Source organism: Neopsephotus bourkii, unplaced genomic scaffold (assembly GCF_033783945.1).
Source record: "Neopsephotus bourkii isolate Nb327-2 ecotype Australia unplaced genomic scaffold, CSIRO-AGI_Nbou_v1 NB_1624, whole genome shotgun sequence".
NCBI classification, from domain to species: domain Eukaryota; kingdom Metazoa; phylum Chordata; class Aves; order Psittaciformes; family Psittacidae; genus Neopsephotus; species Neopsephotus bourkii.
This window is the reverse complement of record NW_026902099.1, coordinates 4,686,141-4,709,027: the sequence shown is the minus strand read 5'-3', so window position 1 is coordinate 4,709,027 and position 22,887 is coordinate 4,686,141. Positions and strand designations below refer to the sequence as shown.

Sequence of the window (22,887 nt, the reverse complement as noted above, 5' to 3'; positions counted from 1 at the left end):
TGCTATTGATCCTGTTTGAGATGAGAGTTGATTTTACTTGACAACGTCACCCTAAAACCCATCCTTGAGAAATACAGCAACAACCTTCTTTTATTAGTTAATTCCGTGCTTGCATCATGATCCTATTGCACTACAGTATCACGGAAGTAAGGTGGCTAAACGTTAAATTTGCAAGTGCCCTGAAAAGTACAGTTCAATTTCATCATTGTCTAATGAGGACATATTATGCTAAAAATTCCTTACTCGACCGTTTAAATGGAGAGTAATGTTCTAGAAAACTAATAGTTCCTGTTTATCATTAAAGTCCTTTCACTGGCTTAAGATGAAATATGTGTTCTATAAAATAAATGTTTTCTGTTTCTAGCTGTATATTCTGTAGCTTTTACTCCAGAAAGGTTTGATAAAAAAATGTGTTAGTATAGTGGGTAGGTTTCTCATGAAAAATGCTGACCTCCCATGTCTTACACCCTTCCATTTGTGCCATGTTTTATCCTGGGCATTGCAGGGCAGACAAGCAGGCTGACTACAGCAAATACATCTTAAAGAAAGATAGAAGCGAGGTCATGGGTCTCTCTACAATAAAGCATGCTGCTAGAGCCCTGAAAAGGGTTTCCTAGAAGCTTACTGTGTCTGTGCAAAGAAGGATTGGCTGGTACCACTTTTCCTTACACATTCTCTCCTCTGCTCTGCAAAACCTGGCAGCATACAGCACCGCCCATACATCTTGTTTATTGAGAGGCATGTTCAGTTTGCTGCTGTACTTACAAATGGGCAATTTGTTTTCTGCTACTCTTTCAGTTGACCGGGTCTTTAACAGGAAAGTTTAACAATTTCCGAGTCATGCAGCTGATTTCTGATTGTGATGAAACTCCGCTGAAATTATTGCAGGAACAATTTCAGCTTAACACTTCATGAACCAAGCTGAGCATGTGGAGGTGAATTCCCTAGGAAGGGCAGTATCATGCTTTTCTACAGCACTGTCCTAGCTGGAACTACAGGTCAAATTCCTCCTTTATACAGGGGGGAAAAAAGGCCTCAGGCAAAAATCTGAGTACTGGCACAGAACGTGCAGCTCTTCCTCTTGACCATATTTTATCTTCAAGCTGCATTTTATTTTCAAGTAGATTATGTGCCATGTTTAAGTAAGATGATGTGAAAGGTGACCATCTGCATAAATGTTTGTGTTATTGATGAAATAATGACCCAGTTTCTCAAGATGTCCATTTTTCCTCTTTTTTGTTCAAATTAGAGGTCAGTGGCATTTGATCCCAAGAGGGACTGAGCACCAAAGCAAAATGAGATTTCAGATACTTGTCTCACACGTGATGCAGTTAAGAGATCCCCTGGCCTCCACTGCACACTGCTGAGGCTTGCAGCCCAAGCTCATAGATTTCCTTCTGCCGTGTTTAATCAGTTAGAAAATATTTCACATTTTAGAGGCCAGGAGTAAGATATTCAGAGTTGAATGCTATGCACTGCCTCTTTGGCTGTTGCTCCAGTTGCACGTATCCCAGTGTAGCGTCTGTGCTCTCTGCTGAGTAGGTGGCACAAGAACCAGGTAAGGAGCTTCATAAATATACAATGCACAGCCAGCAAGAGTAATTTCTAATAGAGTTCCATGGGTCTGATTTGTGAGGTCGCTGGCTTCCTCGGAGCTCAGTCAGGACCACTCTAGCTCCTGCTGGCTGCCTGTGACCAGATGCTACCTAATAGCTGCAAGTCAGTCACTGAAAGAGTCACCTTATGATCCTTCGACCTCAGGGGCTCTGCACACGGGATTTCTTTCAGAGAAATCTTCCACTGTAGCTAGCACGCTGGTCACCGTGCACAGGGCTACAGCATAACAGAACCAGAGCAGAAGCAGCATTTCAGCCCTGACATTTTTACATGCTTTTTAGAGTGCTAGGTCCATCTGCAGGTATAGCAGCTGGTTTAGATCTGTTTAATAAACAATCTAATAGGCATGAGTTTGATATTTAAACATCACTGTTTGGAAAACAGAACCTGGAGTAATGCATTGTTAGCTGTATATTTATGCATGAACAGGATTTGGTCCTTAAAATACAGTATCTAAGTAGAGAAATTACAGAGGTAGCTGCTGGCAACACACTCCATTACTGTGCAAGGCACAAAACAGTACATGACTGCCAGCATGAAAAGATGAAGGGTTATTCCTAAAGCAGGATAAAATGGCAGAGAATCCATGCATTCTAGCTAAGCTCTTGATGAAAATAGGATTGTTACATGCTTCTGTGACAAAATACTTTTTCTTTCAGAGGACCTCAAAATTAAGTTAGTCACAATAAAACATAAAAAACCCGCAAAACCTAGATCCCAAGTCATTAGCACAGAATTGCAAATGATTTATGTTGAAGGCAATTGACTGGAGATGGTAAAGAACATTTTCTGCAGTTAACAGTGTACATTTTACAACCTGTTCGGGTGCTTTTAAAGCTTCCATTTCCATTGCATTTTGTCTTTTATTACGTCATTTTGGCAGGTCATCTGACAGCACAATTGATGTTTCCATTTCAGGGCCTGTGTTTTAGTAATTAGCTGAAGGGGAAAGACATGTTGTACAATAACAGTATTTGTGAGTCTAATTTGTAACTGAGGTTAACAGAAGGATTCCTAGTGAATTCAGTCTGGTTTTGGATCCCATCTCTAAAAAGGCTGGAAATACAAACTACACATCACATGTATCCACAGAACTGTTCTGTCTGGAATATTTTTCTTTTGGGGAGGATATCACCTAATTCTTCTCTCTCCTTCACACCCTCTCTACAGAACTCACCTATGAAGAAGTGATTAGCTTTAAACCCCCTGACTTAAAAATGGATAGCCTGGAGATAGAACAGTGAATACAGGCAGCTCTGTCTTGCCATGCTGCACTATGAAGACTGTTAAAATATAACCCTACAATTTCACCTGTGGTCAGACATAGATTCTGCTATCCAAAGACATTGGAGAAGACATGGAAAAGCCAGATGCATTACATACAGAAGCCAGATGTTGTCTGGCTTGGGTGGGGGTTTTCTGCCTTTTAATAAGAATATATTCCCAACTCACAAAGGGTGACAAAGAACTACTTCATTCTGACAAAATTATGCACTGAGTTCTGTCAAGATGTGTTCTGCATGTTCCATTTTATCAATTGTATTGCCAAAATAAAGGTGACTTTTTAAATTAATTTTAAAATTGTGCATTTAAAGCATGAATGTATCAAACATAAGCATAGACGTTCATACAAGCAGTCCTTTTTTCTTCTGGCATTTTATCTGTTTTCCTATTATTTATAGTTAGTGCCTTTATGAAGGGAGGGCGTGGTAGCGAGATAGATGCAGTATGCGTATGTAGCCATATCTGTGGTGGTCTTACAAATTTACTGGATGTCTCTCAAGCAATCTTAACACCAGTTGAAAGTCAGTAAAAATAAATCTTTGTCTTCTGTTGCCATCCAAGTGTCTGTGCTCATTCTTTTCCCCATGTGTATTCCTTAATCCACACAAGACGTGTTTGTGAGACGACTTCATTTCCCGATGGTATTCCAGCCATGCCATCGGCGGAGTGCAGGTGTATCTGCCCAGCTCTACAGGAAGGTGCCCTGAAGGCAATGCGGCAGATCTCTGTGGTCTTCTGCAAGTTTCAACAAAGGCTGTCACAAGTGGAAGTGCAAGAGTACTCAGTTCAGTTCACAGCTTTGAATTCAGTGTTCCTCATTGTCTTACTTTCCTTCACCTAATCCTTGGGAAAAATAATAATTGCCACTGCCATTGGAAGACATGACAACAAAAGAGAATTTCAGATTTCTTTTCTTTTGTGAAAAACAAAATATCCATCTCATCAGCTTCTTTTTATGCAAGATTTTAAGGGCTTTACAGCTCTGAAAAGTTGGGAAATTACATAATAAACTGCAGGATAAACCAGATACCGAGATTCTGTACAGCATTGCATTTATCTGATTTCCCCATTGAAGGCATAATACTGAAACAGGAATATCCTTTGGCATGAGGCCACTTGTGGTGTACTGGCTGCGTACTTGTACGTACTTGTGTTTCACAGTTGTTCAGTGTTGTTCATTTTTGTCTTGTTCTTGCTCTGTCAGTCTCATTTTGGAGGTAGCTTTTTATATTTAGGGTTTCTGCAACTTCTGGCATTAAGATTCAGTTGTACAGCCATTACATGAATTCTGCTGCATTGATTTACCTTCCTCTGTATCTTTTCTATGTAAAAGGGAAACTTTTTCTTAATAAACAGATTTAAAAAAAAAATGACGTCCAAGAACTTTGATTTTTCAGAGGTATTTGACACAGGATCGGTTGTCTTCTTTGAGAAATAGAAATAAGCATTGCCTTTCTGCAAAGCTGGGTGAGGCCTGTAACAACCTTGCAACAACTGAATTTTGTGCTGAATGAAACAGGTGAAAAGGTTGTAAATCTTTAACTTCCCTGGCTACATAATGAAATTAATCACTTAATCATGTCTTAAATACGTATTTGTCATTCGTTTGCTTACCAGTTAGTAGAACAGTGCTTTATTTTCTCTGAATTCTGATGAGTGTGCCAGCCTGCTCTGTAGCTCTATTCCAGCTGGAAGGGCAAGCATGAAATAAAGAGATTTCACAAGAGCCTCCTGCATCCAATGATAATTAATTTAGTGTGGGATTGTCCCATCATTTGCTTAATCTGGTTTCCTGGCTATGAGGGTGGCTGTCACCACATGTTTCAAAGGATGTGTAAAACTGTGGTAGGCAAAGACCAGATGGTCTGCTCTTGCCATGGCTCTGCTACTTGAGGTGGAAAGAAAGTTTTATATCAGCTCCAAAATGTGTTCTGGCAACTCTGAATCCTGCTCTGAATATTTCCTTTTGCATTCAAAGATGCAGCTTTTCTAAATAAAGGTGATAAATTATGTAGCAGGAATACGGTCATAGCCATGGTCAAGCTAATCAAAAGTGACAGTAATGGCTAACGAAAACTCAGCTATTTTTAATTAAATGCCATTAGACCCCATAAATCATCTAATTTTAATGTCAAGAAAGGCAGTAGGGAGAGAGACATCTTTTTTTTTTGTGGATTTGCAAAATGAAGGCAATTGCAGAGACCTCAAAAGCCACTAATTAAAGTATTTTTCTAGAGCAGGTAAGCAGCTCCTGCATGGTCCTCTAATGCGGGACTGCAATGTGGTAATGCTATCGGTTTGCAGCAGCAGGACAGGGTAATTGGAAAGCTAGTACCCTACTGGGACAGAAAGGTGGAAGGCTTAGCACTAACAATGCTTATCATTGGAACACAGATGGAAAAACCCCGTTTGTCAGTCAACACAAACAGGAGAACAGGGGTAAGCAGCTGGGAGCGAGGGCTTTGTCAGGCTCGGTGAACCTGTAGGGCAGATTGCTTAAAAGTAAATTTTACAGAGTAAAAATATAAAACTGAGGATTTTAATTGTAGAAACTAGTATTACAGAAAATAGTATTTTCTGTAATGATGGCATTGTTTAGGTGGCCAAAGTTTTACTTGGAATACTCATAGTGGAGCCTGCTTAAATTGTAGGGTTTTAATCTCCTGACACCACTCTTACCCTCATTATTACCATCATGCTTTTGTAGGTACTCCACACAGTGCATGTACATTTGAGGAGAGCAGGTTTTAGTCCTTCTCTCCTCAAACATAGGTTTTAGCCCACGCTAAATTAGGGTTCTTATCATCCCTGAACACCTGTGAAGCACAAAAGGGATGCTCACAGGAGCAGAGCTGGGCAGCGCTAGAGGAGGAGGTGACTCTGGGGAGGAACACAGCTCTGCAAGGGCTTGCTCTGGTTAATTACTCTCATTGTTAGCAATTTACTTCTAATCTGAATTTACCTAATTTCAGCTTTCTGTTCCAAGGGTTTGTTGTCCCTCCACCTACTGAATAGAAATCACTTCCAGTATTTGTTGTCTCGCTCTATAATCAGTGTTATGTGCAATCCCAAGTACAGTAATTTTATCATCACTGGAAGCAGAAGGTCTCACAAAAGGGAAGTCTTTTGCATACATCTCAGTCTTTTGACAAGCATAAGTATACACTGTGCTTCTTTTAAAATCTGCATTTTGGTTTTTTAAGCTCTCTGCCTCATCAGCACTGAAGCAGGAAGTTGAAATGCCACAACCAAAGCAGAAAGAAAGACGAGTAAAGAAATCTCTAATTTATAATGTACTCATGGAACAAAAAAAACCCCAAGGATGGTTCAGAATAAAAGCACAGCATCAGAGGGTATGATGTGCCATACACAGAATTCCCTCCTCCCGGAACACACAAAGTGGCTATCAAAGTATAAAACAGCAGGGATGCTAATAATTTGGGGAATTTATAGGGGGGAAATAATAGGAAATTAGGTAATCAACACTGATACATGAAAAAATCTATCATGCTCCAGTAGGTCAAGAGCCATTAATTAGACAGCATTGTCACAGAATTCCCATTAGTGCTCTTGGCATGTTTTTGATGTGGTGCAAAGATGAAAGCAAGAGGGAAGGAGGGTCAGTGCACTGCAGGATCTGAAACAGCTCACCCTGGAGATGGGGGGGAACAACCCTTTCAAGGGCAAAACACTGGCAGCAAAAACATGTCTGGCAAAGGCGGTGAGCAGTCAATACAAAAGCCTCTTCCTTCCTTCCTGTCACATGTTCTCCTGGATCATAACGAGAAAGCAGACCTGCACCTTCCTGACCCTGGGGACCTGGTCAAAGATGAATCTGTGCAAAAAGCACCACATTCAGTAGCAGGCACAAATTACTGAAGTATCCGTTGCTACATTTACATTTGCAATGTACACTGCTGTCTTGGCCCAAGAATCCCTGACAGATGAGCAGTGGTAAAGATTTAAGTCTCACATTGTAAATTGGGTAAGTGATGTCCTTTGGTAACAGAAGAAATGAATTCAGCCTTGGCAAGATCAGTCTCCTTAGGAAGAAATTAATAGCAACACCTCTGTTTTAAAAGCCGCTGCTTGTTTCTGTTAAGTGTAAATTGTGCTGCTAGTGTTCATGGATGGAGCATGACTCTCTAAAGCTGGTCCTCAGAAAATCAACACATTTGCACAAGTGGCACAAGTGAGAGCACCAAGTGTCATTCATTTATGAGACTAGGCAAAAAAAGCAGAAAGGGCTTTTAAGGGATTAGTACCCAAAGACCCAGAAAGCTGTGCTAGTGCAGCTGCCACTGACCTGCTGCTGCAAGATGAAGTATTGAACTGATATGCCTAAAAGGGTCTAAGTTTTTGCTAAAAGGAGGGAATCTATTGCAAGTTCCCTGTGCAAACACTGATCTTCCAACCAATCTGACACTTAATCCATTACACAGGAAATGTCTACATAATGAGCGAAACTGTTCAATTAGGCTTCAATCTTGCATGCATAGAAATGCTTCATTTCACACTTACATAGTCCCCCAGCTTCAATTACAGCCACAAATTAAGACATGCACCATAGCACAGAGATTTTAGCCAGTCCTTTTAGGTTCCAGTTTGATCACAAGCAACACTGATCACTGTTGAAATACCAAATCCCAGTGGTAACCCTGATACAAATACACATCAAATCTGCCATAACTGGCAGCCTCCACTGAGCCATACTCTGAGCCTTGTAGAGTAATATCATGTAGATTAGCACTAAGATAATATATTTGTATTTCATACTCATTTTATAATAGAGCCCAAAGGCTCAAATCAAGAATAAAGCCTAGTTACTTTTATGTTCTGTGTAAAATGACACACCATACTCCTGTCCTGTCCAGCTCTCTCAAGATGGAAATGCAACAAATGAGGCAACATTAAGGAGGATGGGAAGGATGGAATTAGAGTACCATCGAGTTTTTGGTGATTTAAATGGGTGATACGCATAACTACATAGTGACAAATAAGAAAAGCTGTCAAACAGTGACATTCACTTTTGTATGATTTTTGCTCTGAAGTTGGGAAACTCTTCAACACAAGTCTATTTCTATCTGTGCACATTAGCATCTCAGACTGCAAAATCTGTGATAGTTTAAAAACTAAAGTCCTGCGGTGTATTGTAGGAATTAGTACAAAGAGGACCTTCAGGCAGGCTCTGAGAAGAAAAGTTAGGAGAGTGTTAAAAGCTGCTGGTTTATACATAGCCTCGCTTCCTCCACCAACTCCAGCAAGCAGGAATAATAGGGTAGTGAATAGTTACTTGGTACGATCACACTCGACCTCTTGAACAAATGAAGTGGACAGTTTACAGAATAATTACTCTTTTTTGAAGCTCCACTTAGGTGGTGTCTGTTCATTCCTTCCTGCTGCTGGTTCAGTGCTCCCGCAGCATGGCGAGGTGCTCAGGGTGCTCCGTGTCACAGCAACTGGAACAAGCATCCTGCGCAAGGGGCAGCGAGACAAACACAGAGATGTTGCAGAATAGCTGGCAGCAGCTCCAGTGGGGAAGGGTGGGGACAGCACAGCATGGGAATATTTCAGATGAAAACTAAGGTTTAATTTAAGCTTTACTTCTTGTAATAAATAAAATGGACTTACTTCCTCCGCAGCAACCCATCTAAGCAGACAAGGTCAGAGCATTGTTTGAATGTGAGGATATAGAAGGCTGGTTAAAAAAAAATAACACTCTAGGAACCAGCTTTTGACAATTCAGCAGGACTTTGTTGACATGTAAGGTATGTTTTACAGAACTAGGTCGTTCATAAATGAATTTGTGCAACAGGAATAAAATGACCATGTGAAAAGACATCTTACTGACATGAACAGGCTGGGAAGATGCTTACTTTTTCCAAGGACTTTGTATGATCTCCTGCTTTCTCCCAGTCAAATCCACATTGCCTGTGCCTGGACTCAGGGTCGAGGTCCCAGTCCCCCTCCCTGCTCATGCAGATGCCCCTCCTTCGCCCTGCAGTATGGCTCCTGGCAAACTAAGCTGTGCCACTTTATCACTGTTAATCCAGTTTGCTGTGAGCAGCGTTGCCATCGGACTCCCTCATCAGGCTCCGTACACGCAGAATTTGTCAGGAAAATGTGGTTAGCTTTCTCCCTGCTCTCTTGTGGACCTCCTGCTCCAGCACCGAAGCCTCACATCCAGGCTGGAGTGTGAACTGAGTCCCTGGAGGGATTAGAAAGGGTACTGCATGCACCCCATCTGCCTCATGTGCTTTGCAGCTGATGGCAACCTTCCAACACATTGAAAGTCGGCCCTTAAAAAACCCAACAAAGATATCAAAATGAATGTTTCTACCTGGTATCAACCTTGCCAAGCTTCCCTTTATGGGATGGGCATAGGAAAGTGGTATTTTTGTATCACTAATACATTTACTGTCTTTCATTCATGATCTCTGCAGAAGGTCCCTTTTTGTTCTGTCAACTTCAAAATACACATATGCCAAAAGCAGAAACACCTGACAGCATTGCTTTTATAATTTACCCTGTCAAGGACACAATGCTTGGGATAAGATACAGCCATGGTATCCTGTAGCTATCATTGCAACAGGTTGTCTTGGGAAAACACATCACCCTGTATCCAGCTGAGCCTAGCAGGATGCTAAAGCTCATGCCTTCTGTGGTGCTGCTGTGAGATCTATCAGCTGTGGGTGGATCCAAGTTTCTCAGCTCACTCCCTTCATAGACAATTTCAATGGTTTTATTAGACAAAGCTTTCCTTGTTACAGCAGTGCAGATTTCCTAACCTTTTCATTATCAGTTTGTCTGCTGTATTTGTGACCTGATAGGGAAAGGTGGTCTTCTATTTGACCTACACTGCTACCTCATCCTTCTATAGCAAAGAAAACCTAAACACCCTTATGAAGGAAAAACCTGGGAAAAACAGCACTGACTGACTTTGTCAGTGCATTTAAAATATCTTAACAGAAGTTCCTCTGTAGTACCCTCAGCTTCTGCACAAGGGTGATGTTGTCTTGGTGCTGGGTTAGTACTTCCACCTACTGTATCAAAATCAGCTACTTTCTGCCTCATAAAAAGCAAGGACTAAGAAAGCATCAGTTTGCCACAACTGGACAGAGGAAAAGTAAGTGAGAGATCAAAAGCAGAACTAATGCTTAGTGCATTAGAAACAGATACATTTCTCATTAAAGGTAATTTAATCAATGGACTGGCTCAAAACTGAGTGGAAGCCGCTCCATCCTTCGCCTTGCCTGTACCGCGTTTCACTCCAGCCATGGTCTGGGTGGCAAACACAGCATGAAAGAGATGACAGAAATTTCAATCAAAAAACCTGCTGGGGCAGTGGATGTTAAGAGCAAACATGCACCATTCACCTAACACTGACATGAGCCCTGCACCTCCAGCCAAACACTGTGAGGTTACTGTCCATTCTCACTAAGCTACAGAGCACCACTGGAACACAGCTGTGGGGTGTTCCCTGTTCCTCCTGTACCCCACACGTAAACACCATGAGAAGGGAGGGCAGGGCAGGTCTTTAACGTTCAGCAGCCAGGCACAAAATGGTCTGGGTCCATGGCAACTACCATAAAGGCATCAGGCACAACGAAATTTGGCCAGATTGCCTCTTTCGAGCTAAGCCACAAATTGAATCGTAGTGACAGCAGGTCTGAATTATCTAACCTCAGCAACATTGCTCAGGGGTGAAGTCAGACAAAACAAAGGCTTTACAAGGCCCTGAAGGACAAGGACTTTAATTACATTCACATAGAGAACACACACACAACCTTTTTCAAAGCAGGGCTTTGCCTTACGTGTGCCGGCCCAGGCCTGCTTACTGCAGGGGTACTGAGGAGGTGGCTGTCCTCAGTACTCCAGCATCGCAGTTGTTCCAGGCTGCTTGAACTGCTTGGTGTTGCACGAACCATGCCCGGGACTGCCTGCTCTGGGCGACGGGATCCAATGTGTGCTTGTTCCCATGTAACTAGATGAAATACTGTTGAAACTTGGGGGCTGACCCCAGGATGAAACGGGAAGCCCTCAGCTGCACTCCTTCGTGCAAAGGTCACCTGAAAGCCCTCCTTTATACTCCCTTCCCTCATCACCGACAGCCCTGTCCTTTGTTTAACACTGCCATTAACACCCGGTTTATCTTATCGGACCCAGAGCCAAGTTCCACACCGCGGCGTGCACCCGCGCGGAGCAGGGCGGACACGGGACGGCTTCCAGCTCCACGGCAAAGGGCGTGTGGGGCGGCGGGAGCCCCGGCACCTGCTCCCCCGCCGGTACTCGCTGTACTGCCCCCGGGGCACTGCAGCCGCGCCCGGCCTCGGAGCAGCTCCAGGTGCCGGGGCCCAGTGGGTGGGACCACTGGACTCAACCCCAACCCCGGCCCCGGCCCCTCTGGGCAGCCGTGAGGCGGGCGGGCCGCCCGGCGGGGCTGGAGGAGGTGCCGTTTGCACAAGCCCGGCCCCTCGCCGCAGCCTGGCTTGGCGGCGCTGGCCGCTCCCGCTCCCCCCCGCCCGGGCTCTTTGTCGGCGGGGGGCCGCGGCGCCATGTCCTCCCCCAAGAACGGCTTCTACCGGCAGGAGATCACCAAGACCCTCTGGGAAGTGCGGGACCGCTACCGGGACCTGCAGCCGGTGGGGTCCGGCGCTTACGGAGCCGTCTGGTGAGCGCGGCGCGGCGGGACGGGGCGGGACACCCCGAGCGGGGTGAAGGGGCGGCGGGCGCCGCGGTGGCCTCTGCCCGGGGGGACGCTGGTCCCGTCCCGCCGCTGCCCTGGCTCGCGTTGTTCCCTGACAACTTTCCCGGTGGTTGCTCCTGGCCCGGCCCCGCCGCCCACCTGGCTGCCCCCAGCCGGTCCGGGGAACGCAGCCGGGGGAGCGCAGCCCTACGCGGAGCAGCCGGCTGCGGACCGCTGCCAGGCACACGGCTCTTGTCCCGGAGCAAGCAGAGCCCGGGGCGCTGCCCTGCCCTGCCCTGCCCGAGTAGTGCTGCCCGCGGGGTGCGGCCCCGCCGAGCGGCAGCGTCCCCAGAGTCCGGGGTGCGGGTCCTTGGGACGGGACACCAGGACTGGGTTTGTGTTGGTGCTGGGTTTGTGCAGTTTGTGGGGTTTCAACTTTTCTTTCCCTTCTGCGTTATTTTTTTCTTCCTTCCCAGATGTTCCTCTTTAAAGCCTTTGAAAATTGGCTAACTTTTCATCGCAGGGCCTGGCAGCTTCTTAAACGAATGAAACTATAGATGCAGGATGCTTCAGGCGTGGTGGTCCCCTCCCTGGGCCAGGGAGGCCTCGCAGGCACCTGGCCGAGTGCTGGGCAGTGTGGGCAGGATGCGGCCTCGTTTCAACCCTTGCTCACGAAGCTCTGCCTTTTCCCTTTAAAGCTCAGCCGTGGATGGGAGAAGTGGCACCAAAGTGGCCATTAAGAAGTTGTACCGCCCGTTTCAGTCTGAACTCTTTGCCAAACGTGCCTACCGAGAGCTGCGCCTCCTGAAACACATGAAGCACGAAAACGTGAGTTGGGTTGTTAGCAGATATTTCCCCTCAGGGCTGCGGCTTACTCTTCCTAAAAACAAAATATGTGTATTTGGACAAGACAGATGTGTAGCTGAATGGAATTCAGGAATCTTTTGGCCTGTCTTTTGTCTATCCTTCATCCACAAACATCAGCTCACACAAACTAGAATATCCTGTGGGAAACACCACTTCATTTCCATGTAGGAAAGGTTGGGTGGGGAAGGTGAGGACCGTGGTGGGATTTGTGCTCAGGGCCATTGCTAGAGATATGAAGGACCAGAAATTATAATCTCCATCACTGTGTTCCTGTGAGGTGCAGGAGAGTGCAGAGCATGGGGCAGTGCCTGTGGGTCTCTAGTGCCAGCACCTCTTTTTGCACTTGGATATGGCATGTGCATATCTTTGGGAAGGGGTAGGGCTTTTCCCTTTTCTTTTTAACAGTTAGTGAAGCATTTGGAAGTTTTGGCTTGTACTAATGTGAAACTGGAAAATTTCATGAATGACCAAATAAATTGCTTTACTGGGCAGTGGAGAATAGGGTACAGAGCTCTGCACAGATTCCCACGTAATGTGATAGAACAGCTGTAGAGAGAAGTGTTGAAAGTGTCATTGAGATACAGATGCTGAGTCCCAACAGCACTGAGCGGTTTAAGAAAAAAAGGAGGTTTGTGTGAAAACAGCTTTTGTGGAATCAGAACATGGATACCAGGAGAGAAAGGTCCCAGGGTGAGCTTGGAAGATCCTGGATCCCAGCAGTGGCTTTAAATGCTTCTCATGAAGAATGCATGTGGAAGAAAAGAGAGTTTCGATTGAGTTCTTAAAATGATGCATAAGAATCTGGTTTAAGATGTTAATAATTTGGGACATTACACATAGCTCCATTCAGATGGTCTTCAATGGCTAGGAGATTGGAAGTGAGGATGAGAAAAACTGCTAATTACAATAACCAGTCATTGCCACCTAATGTTGTAGTGTTAACATTGTGAGCAACAATAGCATTTAGGTTTGTTTTGAAGAATAATCTGTGGGATATCCTGACTGTCCAGAAAAAAACAGCCCTTTTTATAGTTTTACGAACCTTTGTGCTGGTTAACATTTTAGTCTGAATCTTTTAATACATTTGATTATTGATGATTCCTTTGAATTAACTGCTTCATAACCACACCTATGTATATATGTTAATGAGTTAACATTTGCAGGGAACTTCTGTGTAATGCATGGGCTTTCCTACTCTCAGCATTTTCTTTACTGAGCATTTGGGAGGAGAGCAGCTCATGAAGTTGCCAAGCTCCTGACTGTGTCCAGACTTTGAGATTATTTTTCTTCCATTTCCCAGAGTGATCTGTTGGGTCACATTTTCCACTCCTAGCAGTTTTTATGTGATGTGTGCCCGTCAGGATAATACTCTGGAACCCCTCCATGGACTCATTTGGTAATTAGAGAGTCTAGAAGAAAATGCTCACTGAGGAGCATGAGCACAATCTGTAAAAGTCACAAATCAATATATATGAGGGAAGGGAATAATTTACAGCCTTAGGAAACAGTTGGGCCAGGAAAAGAAGAATCTGGTCTACGTACTAAGGAAAAGTTTTACCATGGAGTATGACATCTACTCATTAGAGAACAAAGACTGAATAAATGATCCTGCAGGGGTTTGTGGGCACTGGAGACAAGCTGAATACTCCACCCATCCATAATGAGGCTGACATGGGTGGTACAGCCCATCAAGAGAATTTCCATCTGCCATCCCAGCCTCACACCCTTCTGTCAGTTGTTTTGCCCACAATGAGTTAGGAATAGCAACAAAACCTGTTAGGATGTCTAGTCTTTGGGCTGATCTTAGGATACTTCTTTAGCCGTTCCACACATCCAAAATTAAACCAGAATGGCAATGTCACTCCTTGTCAGGATTTTCAGCCCCCTCTTTCACCCATTCTGTCAAAAAGCCTCTTTTTTGCGTATTTCCACCAAAGGCTGGATTTACAGACAGACAGTAAGGTCCTCCCCCACTCACATCAGCAGTCCACAGTGTGCTGTGCACACCTTTAATGATAAGTACAGCAATGGTAGGACCTTTGTCTTTTCTCTGTCATTACCATCATGGCTTCTGTAGGTCTAGCAATGGAGTTTAGAATGGGTCCCACTATGGTGGATGCATGTCTCCCACTAACAGGAATTAGTAGAACAGAACAATGATTGGTGTATCTTTCCCAATATTTCTATTAACTCACGTGTTATAATTCTACGGAATAGCAGTAATTGATCTTTCTGACTGTACTATAAATACAACTGCTATTAAAAATTAATAAAACTGAGCTAATTATTTCAAAGATCACAGTAAAATAGTACTGTGCCACTGTTCTCTCTGTATTGGGTGTTGGTAATCTTAAGTATGTAGAGATACAGAGAGCTATGTACGTGATAGCTGGTCTGACAGCAGTAGTGGCAATAAGTGGCAATAGCCACTGTGGATTAGACTGGTTATTGATGCACGTTGCACTAATCAGCCAGTACAAATCTTCATCTTGCCTTCTTCCTACTTTGGGATATAAACTGTTTCAAAGGTTCTTTCATAGTTAAAATTACATTTAATATGCTCTTCTGCTCTTTTCTTTCAAAATTACTTCTGTAATCATGATGCATTTGCTGCTAGATTGCATAAAGAGTGTGGTGTTTTGTTTGTTTCACCTTGATTACTTCTGGGTGGACCATCTGTGCCTTTCATAGCTTTCATAGGAGCATAGGAAGTGTTGTGTTAAGCATGTAGCAATACTTTATCATATTTTATTAACCTTATGCTGTATTCACAATTTCTTCCATCATTTTAATGGTCTGACACATTGTGTTAAAAATAGCATTTCTGATCCTCCATTAAGGTGGCAGGAGATACCATTAAACCCATGCCACGGTGGTATAATTCATCAGCTTGTCATGCTTCAGTGAGGAAAATGGAGGAAAACTTCAGCTTAATGCCCTGGATGGCTTCCATTACAGACCCTTTGAGGAATATGCTTGTCTCCTTAAATGTGGAAGGGTTGTAGGATGACCTGTAAAAAATATACAGGAGTCACTCTACTGAATTATACTGGAACTGTATTTTACCTTGTAAGGAAGGTAACTCACGAGTCAATTTGCTTGTCTATGTAGGTGTTTTCAGGAGGAGGCAAGTCTGGCTGCTGGCGTGACCAACTTTCATTATGTGTGATAGATTGTAGATCTCTCTAATGGCTCTCAAATGGGACATTACTTAAATGTAGTGAGGAATATTTCTGTATAAACAACACAAACTTGGTTGCATGGGAATTCTCATCAGCCCTTTGCTAACAAATCCAGAGGAGAAATTGTGTTGAGGACCACAGAGCAGAGGCTGTGCATGAAGAGAACAAGACCTGGCTGTTAGGAGATAGATCGTTGTCTTTCATGACACTGGTATCCTTTCTTTTTGGTAGGCCTCCTAATTTGAGGTGCTCGGAAGAATGTTTCACAAACATAAGCTACTTCTACTGCCTCAGAAGCAGGCTAATCAAGATCAATTCCTCAGACACTGCCAGCAAGTAAAGTTAGTTTCCAGCAGGAAAAGCTGCCGGGTCACTCTGTAGCTGCATAAACAGATACTCTGCCACAAGAGAGGGGATGATTTGAAAATGAGGAGTAAAACCAGCCAAGGCAGAATGTGTTTGGGGTGTTTTTTGTTTTGTTTATTCATACTGGCTTGAAGTATTTATCACACTAAACCTTAGCAGCTTCTGATTATTTCTTTGGCATCGCTGCATCTTGTATAGAACAGACTGTTTACCATTAGGAAGTTTTATTCAATAGTGCTGCTTTTGTTCCCTGTTTCTTTCCATTTTGAGTTCAGGTAGAGCAAAGACCCTTAAACTATGCAGGAGGAGTTTGTTATAGAGAAAATAGCAGGGCACTCTGTGTTTTGTTGCCTGGCAAAATCTTAAAACTGTCCCTTTTTTCAGTTCCTCTTGCCTGACGTGAGCATTGGAAGAGCAGCAGCCGCTGCAGTGTACAAAATCAAGGGGGTTGTGAGTGATGCCTTTACAGATGAAAGCACACTCACTGTGTTAGGTTTCCCACAGCAAGCCCTGCAGGACTGTACTGCTAAAAATTCATGTGCTTGGGGTATGTAAGTGCCAGTAAAGTGGAATTTGGAAATCCTGGCTGGAGATGGCAAATGTCCTTTATGGGTGCTTTTGAAAGCAAAAATAGTTATAACTGGATAGTTTATTGTTGTCCAAAATTTGTAGGGGAAAAACATTCCTGGCTGATTTCCTGTGGGCTGACACCAGAGTCACTCATTTTTGTACTCAAAAGCCAATAGATTAACATAATAGTATTGGTTGTCACTTCTGTTTATTTTCACAAACCAACCAAATAGGTGTTTTACCTAGGCTGGGCTTCGACTGACACCCCAACCTTGGGTACTAATAAGGTAGGCTGATTAGTCCAGTAAATGAAAATCTACTGGAAGGAAGACAGCACTGAATCTGAAAGTTTCTCTTTGGATTGCCATCTAGTCCAGAGATGAACATGTGTTGGTCCATAGGATTTGGATCTGTCCAGTGTTACATATGGGTCTTTTGAAAGAAGAGTGTGATGGTACTCATGGGTACACCTTGCACCTGCCTGTGTGCCAAATGGCAGGAGAAAAGGAAAGGAGCTGTCAGCCCAGCAGTCATCCCTTGTGTCATGCAGCAGTCATCAGTGAGGAAGAAAGGCTGTGGTGCACGCCTTGCACGTGGATAGTTAAAATTCTAGAAAGATTGGGACTTTGTGGTGCAGTAAAACCCTGTGATGCGGAACAGCTCAGAAACGCAAATTTGAGCCTAACCCTGCAGGAAATGTATTGTAGCACAATATGTAGTTCAGTGTGCCCCAGCAGGGATCTTTCTCAAAAAACATACTTGCACTTGTAGCGCGAGTGCCAAAGCCAGTCAACTTCACTGTGTTTTCATGCGTAACACCCACAAGAGAAAGCAGCACTTGCTATATAAGAGACATAACCTACGTTTACTTATTAATTTATACAAGACCCAAATTTTTCACTGATGTGCTGATGCTTACATCTGAAACTTTCATCTACAGAAGTGCAGTGGAACAGTCCTTGAATGAAGGTAATCCATTACGTGAAAGCGCAAGGGAAGATAGAGATGAGGAGCACTTTGCTCTTGTGCTCCGCCTCTGGAATAACATTTGGAAAAGCTGAGATGGGAAAGGCAGAAACTACCATCCAACAAAGCTGTTATTTATTCGTTGACAGTAGTTAAAGTTGGTCAGGGTAATTTGTGTGAATGTCCTGGGAGGGTGGATGGACAATAAGGATTAGAAGAGCTAGAGATACTGCCACCCATCACCCACTGGCTTCATAGGGAAGACCTACAATCAACAGAGTAAGTATGTTGAGTAAAACCATACCTATGGAAAGCAAGTTAGATCAGTATATGGGTAGTTTTGGTATTACTGTGGTTTTGCTTTGCAGGAAAATGGGAGAGACATAGTATTACACTCTCTCCTTGAGATACAAGTGAGGAGGGAGCAAAGTCCAGGTTGTTTTCTGTGTGTCCTTTGTGGGCTTATTCATTTGAGAAATTGCCTTTTGGCAGAGCTAATGAGGGAAAAAAATGAGACCCTGAAAGGGCAGTGTTCCTGCTGGTTTCCACAGATGCTTTTCATTGCCATCACAGAATGCACTGGGTTCATTCCTTGGCTGCGCTACTGTCTCTGATGAATGAATACCAAAAATAGATCTACAGACGGTTTCACAGATACTTCCGTTACATTTCGTATAGGCCACGCTATGAAAAAGAAGTTATTCTTGCAGTTGTTTTGTTGTGGCTTCCTTTTTTTGCTGGGGCATTAAGTATTGCAAAGATTTTTTTCCAAACACTGTATTTAATTGAGAGCATTTTAGACAGACACAGGATTTTGCATGATATTATGTATTGGGGGGAGTTTCCTACACTTTTTCCAGTTCTTTTCCTGAAGAAGTATCTGGAGTTGTATCTTTCTTAAAGGATTTATTTTACCCTGTACCTCCTTGTGCTTAATGTATCTGCAGAAAACTGTGACCTAAATGGAAATACTCATGACTCTGTTCCAGTACAGGAAAATCATCCTAAGCACAGCTATTAAATAAAGATTACTGAGGAAGAGGAAATGGGTCCCTCGCTTTCGTTTTAAAATTGATTAACTATTGGTATGTCTTCTCATTTTTGGGCAGTAAAACAGATTTCAGGATTTTTAGAAAGCTTGCTTTGTAAAGCAAGAAAAGAAGGATTGTGAGACCCTTGGCATGTTAACAGAGTTTTCTGGTTCATTATTTAAAATTCCCTTCAGCGGAAGCTGGGCATTGGTCTCAGTGGTATCCTTCACTGCTGAGGTTTTGCAGCAATGATAAGCTTGTCTCCATGAGTTTGCAGCCTTACCTCAGAAGTAATGTATGTTGTGTATCAGGCAGCACTAAGTAACTGTTCACTTGCATGGTGAAGCAGTAAAGTGTTACTGAACTTCATTAAGAGTGTGTTGGGGCTGGTATGTTCTTTATGAAAGCGTGTTCTTTGTGCCTCTGTATTTCACTACGAGTGCCTAATGCCTTGGTGCACAGATGAATGTAGTGCAGTGGTCACGCTGTTGTCATCCTCTTCTGTGTCCCTTGTTTTACTGTGGCGTCCCTGTGGCTTTCGCTGTTAAATTCAGACCTGATGGGGTTTATTTTTGTATGTTTCCTGTTAAGGTAAACGAAGGCATGGAAATACCTCCACGAGGGGAACCAAGCAGGACTTCTGAAAAAGTGGGCCTTGATAGGGAAGGAAATGCATATTGAATAAGATTGCTGCTAAAACATTAACCTCCTTCTTTTTAATACTGAAATCTGAGGAGAGCACACAACTTTTCTGGCTGTGTGTTCTTTGTGTGTGTTTACATGCTGCCTTAGGAAATGCTCATAGAGCTGCATTATACTTCCTTTTTGTCACATACATCTTCCTAACCCTGCTCTCCTCCCTTTCTCTTCCTGCCTCCACATAGAAATGGAAAACTTTATTGTAAAACTGTCATGCAAAAAACTAAGAAAATAATTTATTGCTATAATATTAGTACTGAAAGTATTATTTCAAATAATAACCACATTCTCTGTGGGTTTAATTATTGTTTTATGTTGGTTATAGTATTCTTCTTAATTAGTTTAATTTAACAGTCCTTGGGTAAATATTATTAGTGACTTTTTCAAATATAATTATGGCTACAAAGAAATAGAGTTGTAATTTTCTGTCTTCATCTTTATTAGTTTTTCTGTCTTGTTCATCATTATGACATTATGGTAATACCCAAGCTAACTGCAGTAGTTTGCCCTGAATGTGGAAAGGCTAAAAATCTGTGCAGTAGGGATTACATCACTGGCTAGGTGACTAGCATTTATGACTGCTTCGGGTTATGAACTGATTTGTCTGGTTCATTTTTGACACTTCAGTGGTTAAAGTTAAAAGATGCTCTCTCTTACATAAGACTGTCAGCCTCTGAACTTCCCATTCAAGTAAATACATGTTTATTATGTTTTTTTATCACAGGGTCAGCAGCCCTCAGAGTTACAGAATTAGACACACAACAGGTCCTGGTGTTGCTAGGCACTGCTTTAGGTATACATTCTGCCATCTTTATGCCTGTAGATAATGCTTCACGATAGAAATATTTTTGATTATATTTTTTCACTTATTATGCAGTTCAGGATTTTTTGTGTTAAATCAGTATTAATCCATGCTGGGTTTCTTTTTTTCTCTCCTTTTATTTCTAGGTCATTGGAATATTAGATGTGTTCACACCAGATGTAACACTGGAGAAGTTTAATGATTTGTAAGTTCTGAGATGTTTGTGTTTGGAAGGAGGGCAGCATTGCTTTTGTGGGAGGAAGGGTTGCTGGTTTTTTATCTATAAGATGTGTACTGCTTTCAGGCCTTAATAAGTGAAACTTTAATGGATTTCCTAGTTCACCTTTCAAGTATTGATTTTTCAACCAAAGACCCAGGTTGTTCAAATGGTAGGATAATTCTTAAGCAAAACAAGTAGGCTGAAAATGATGCCTGCTGCATGACATGTCTGTGATCCATTCTAATGCTAGGATTAATTCAAAACTGCTGATGCTGCCAAATTTGTTTAGTGATTATCTGTACTGTGATCTGTTGTACTCCCTTGACTGGTTTCCCAGTCCAGTGGTCCAAACAGCACATGGTATAGGCTGTTCCTAGCACCAGCCACGTACCTGACCTTTTGGCAGCATCTCAGATACTTAGCATGTCTGCTGCTTTGCTTATGGATCCCACTACAGTTCTCGTGCATTGGAGTCATTAGAGAAACAGTGGTTACAAGTTCTATTTGGCTTAATGTAGATTTCATGTTACATTCCTAGAACTGTTCTGGATTTCATCTAATGTAGCTATGTTTCGGAACTAACCTTGCATACTGTTAACAAAGAAAGCTATCTGACTGGAATATGAAGGACAGAAAACAGGGAGCATGTGTTCATATTGATCCTTTGGGCCAAAATGATCATTGAGCCAAAAAGGTTGTTGTTCATATTGCCAATTGTGCTAGCCTTTTATACAGCATATGTAATAGAATGCACATCTACCTTCAAGCACTGTTTTAAATGGGACCCTAAAATAACCTTTTGAGTTTTAGAGGTGCAAGTCAAGTAGGATGGACACTTTTATATCAGAAACTGCAACAGGTGAGCCTGTGGCGGAATTTGCTTTCAAGACTTTGGGCAAGCTGATACTGGTGAGCAGAGATAGAGGTGTGTACATTTAAAACAAAAGTAGAGAAACTGTTTCTGTGAAATGACCGCAAATGGGTCATTTAAGGGAGACTTTCTTTTTGCTGACTAGTCATGAGATGTTGTCTGTGGCCTACTATATAAATATCAAGTTCAAGTGGATTTATGGCTAGAAGCAGCAGAAACATTGTGGGAGGTTTCACCAGAGCCAGTCACTAAGTTTGGTCTTGTCCGACACCTGGGGTTTCTTAGCTGACTTATAGCCCTCCTGCCTGGAGAGGAGCATGCTCATACTCAACTGTCCACTCTGCTCTCCTGCTCCTCTATTCTAACAGCCGGTGTTAATGAAGATTGAACTCAAAGTCCTGTCTAGGAAGGAACAGTCCTTTCCATGCTCATGTTTGTGTTGAACTTCCTTCAGCTTTAGATGTTGCTGGTGTACAAAATCAGAAATGTATAAATCTGTACCAGTTCGAGTTCTACTCTATGCTTTTCACCCCCTTCATCTCTTATTCTTTGCATTATCCATGCTTGTGTGATACATGATGTGCCAGAACAGGCTGCTGGTCATCGTTTTGTAAGAATTTTGGGTTTTAACTAGAAATTGCAAAAAACTTAATTGCATTAGGCATGATATTCCAGTTGAAATGATTTGTTAATCAGGTGTCTGACCTTTTCAGATTATTTGAGGACTCCAGCTATGGATTCTAAATACTTTTTTAATAATAAAAGTAAGTTTGCGAAGGTTCAAGTAGTAGACAAAGTGTTTAAAGTGAGCCCAAAGTGTTTGATCCCATTGTTGTTCTGTTCCAGTGGTGCTCATAAATTATTACTAAAGTTTGGATTTTAAAACTCAGCCAAAAGTGGATTTTTCCTCTCTTCTGCTTTCTTTGTTTTTCCACCCACCCACATTTGACTGCAAGAAATTTTAAGTCATCAATTTGTAAACTTAGCAAATTGTGCTTATGTAAAAATGTTGTCTTATTTATGCTTCTCATTGTGTTCTTCGCAGTGCTTAATGTTTAGCTATTGCTTTGAACCAAAGTAGATAGAAACAGAAAACTGGAGGGCAGGGCGATGATGGAATTGTTTGGTAAACAGAATGATCTGTAATTTAATATTGTCACTGAACTATAACATACAATTATGTTTCAATTTATTTGACAAATTAATGTTATTCTGGCTTTGTTTTGGTTTTAAGCTACCTTGTCATGCCATTTATGGGAACAGACTTGAGTAAGATAATGAAGCATGAGAAACTAACTGAAGACCGAATCCAGTTCCTGGTATATCAGATGTTGAAAGGCTTAAAGGTTTGCTGCTTCTATTATTATTTTGATTTCACAATCTTTTTTTCCTAGTAAATCATTATGGAGAGCTAGAAATACTTATCCTTTGATAGCAGGGTAAACTTTACTATGCCTGGCATAGTAAAAGCAGTGACATTCTACACAGCAGTTGTTTAGTGGCAATAAAAGTTATCGGGGGAGGGAAGGTGTTGTGTTAATTATGGTTTTGTCTGTGGCTTTTTCAAGCAAAAATAAAAGCTATTCATTCAAGATCTGTACAGTACGTTGATCCAGGGTGGCCTTGGTTTCTGTATCTGAGTACACCAGAAAGTGCCTGCTGTGATTTGTAGTTGCCTTCTTCCCCAGCAGTTGGTTGTGGTAGTGCTTTGCCACACACACCTCTT

General features: G+C 42.5%; 2 protein-coding genes across 2 annotated transcripts in view; both read left to right on the top strand.

Moving 5' to 3' along the window:
• MAPK11 (mitogen-activated protein kinase 11) overlaps positions 1-3,456 on the top strand; it is a 31,282-nt gene extending 27,826 nt beyond the window's left edge. Inside the window, exon 12 of the mRNA XM_061372954.1 lies at positions 2,788-3,456. Coding sequence (XP_061228938.1) covers positions 2,788-2,861 — 74 coding nt within the window. The 3' untranslated portion in view covers positions 2,862-3,456. The remainder of the gene's footprint in view (positions 1-2,787) is intronic.
• Positions 3,457-11,352: 7,896 nt separating this feature from the next.
• The window catches only part of MAPK12 (mitogen-activated protein kinase 12), a 33,094-nt gene continuing 21,559 nt past the window's right edge, over positions 11,353-22,887 (top strand). The window contains exons 1-4 of the mRNA XM_061372926.1: positions 11,353-11,572; positions 12,286-12,415; positions 20,217-20,275; positions 22,396-22,507. Of these exons, the coding sequence (XP_061228910.1) occupies positions 11,457-11,572; positions 12,286-12,415; positions 20,217-20,275; positions 22,396-22,507 (417 nt within the window). The 5' untranslated portion in view covers positions 11,353-11,456. The remainder of the gene's footprint in view (positions 11,573-12,285; positions 12,416-20,216; positions 20,276-22,395; positions 22,508-22,887) is intronic.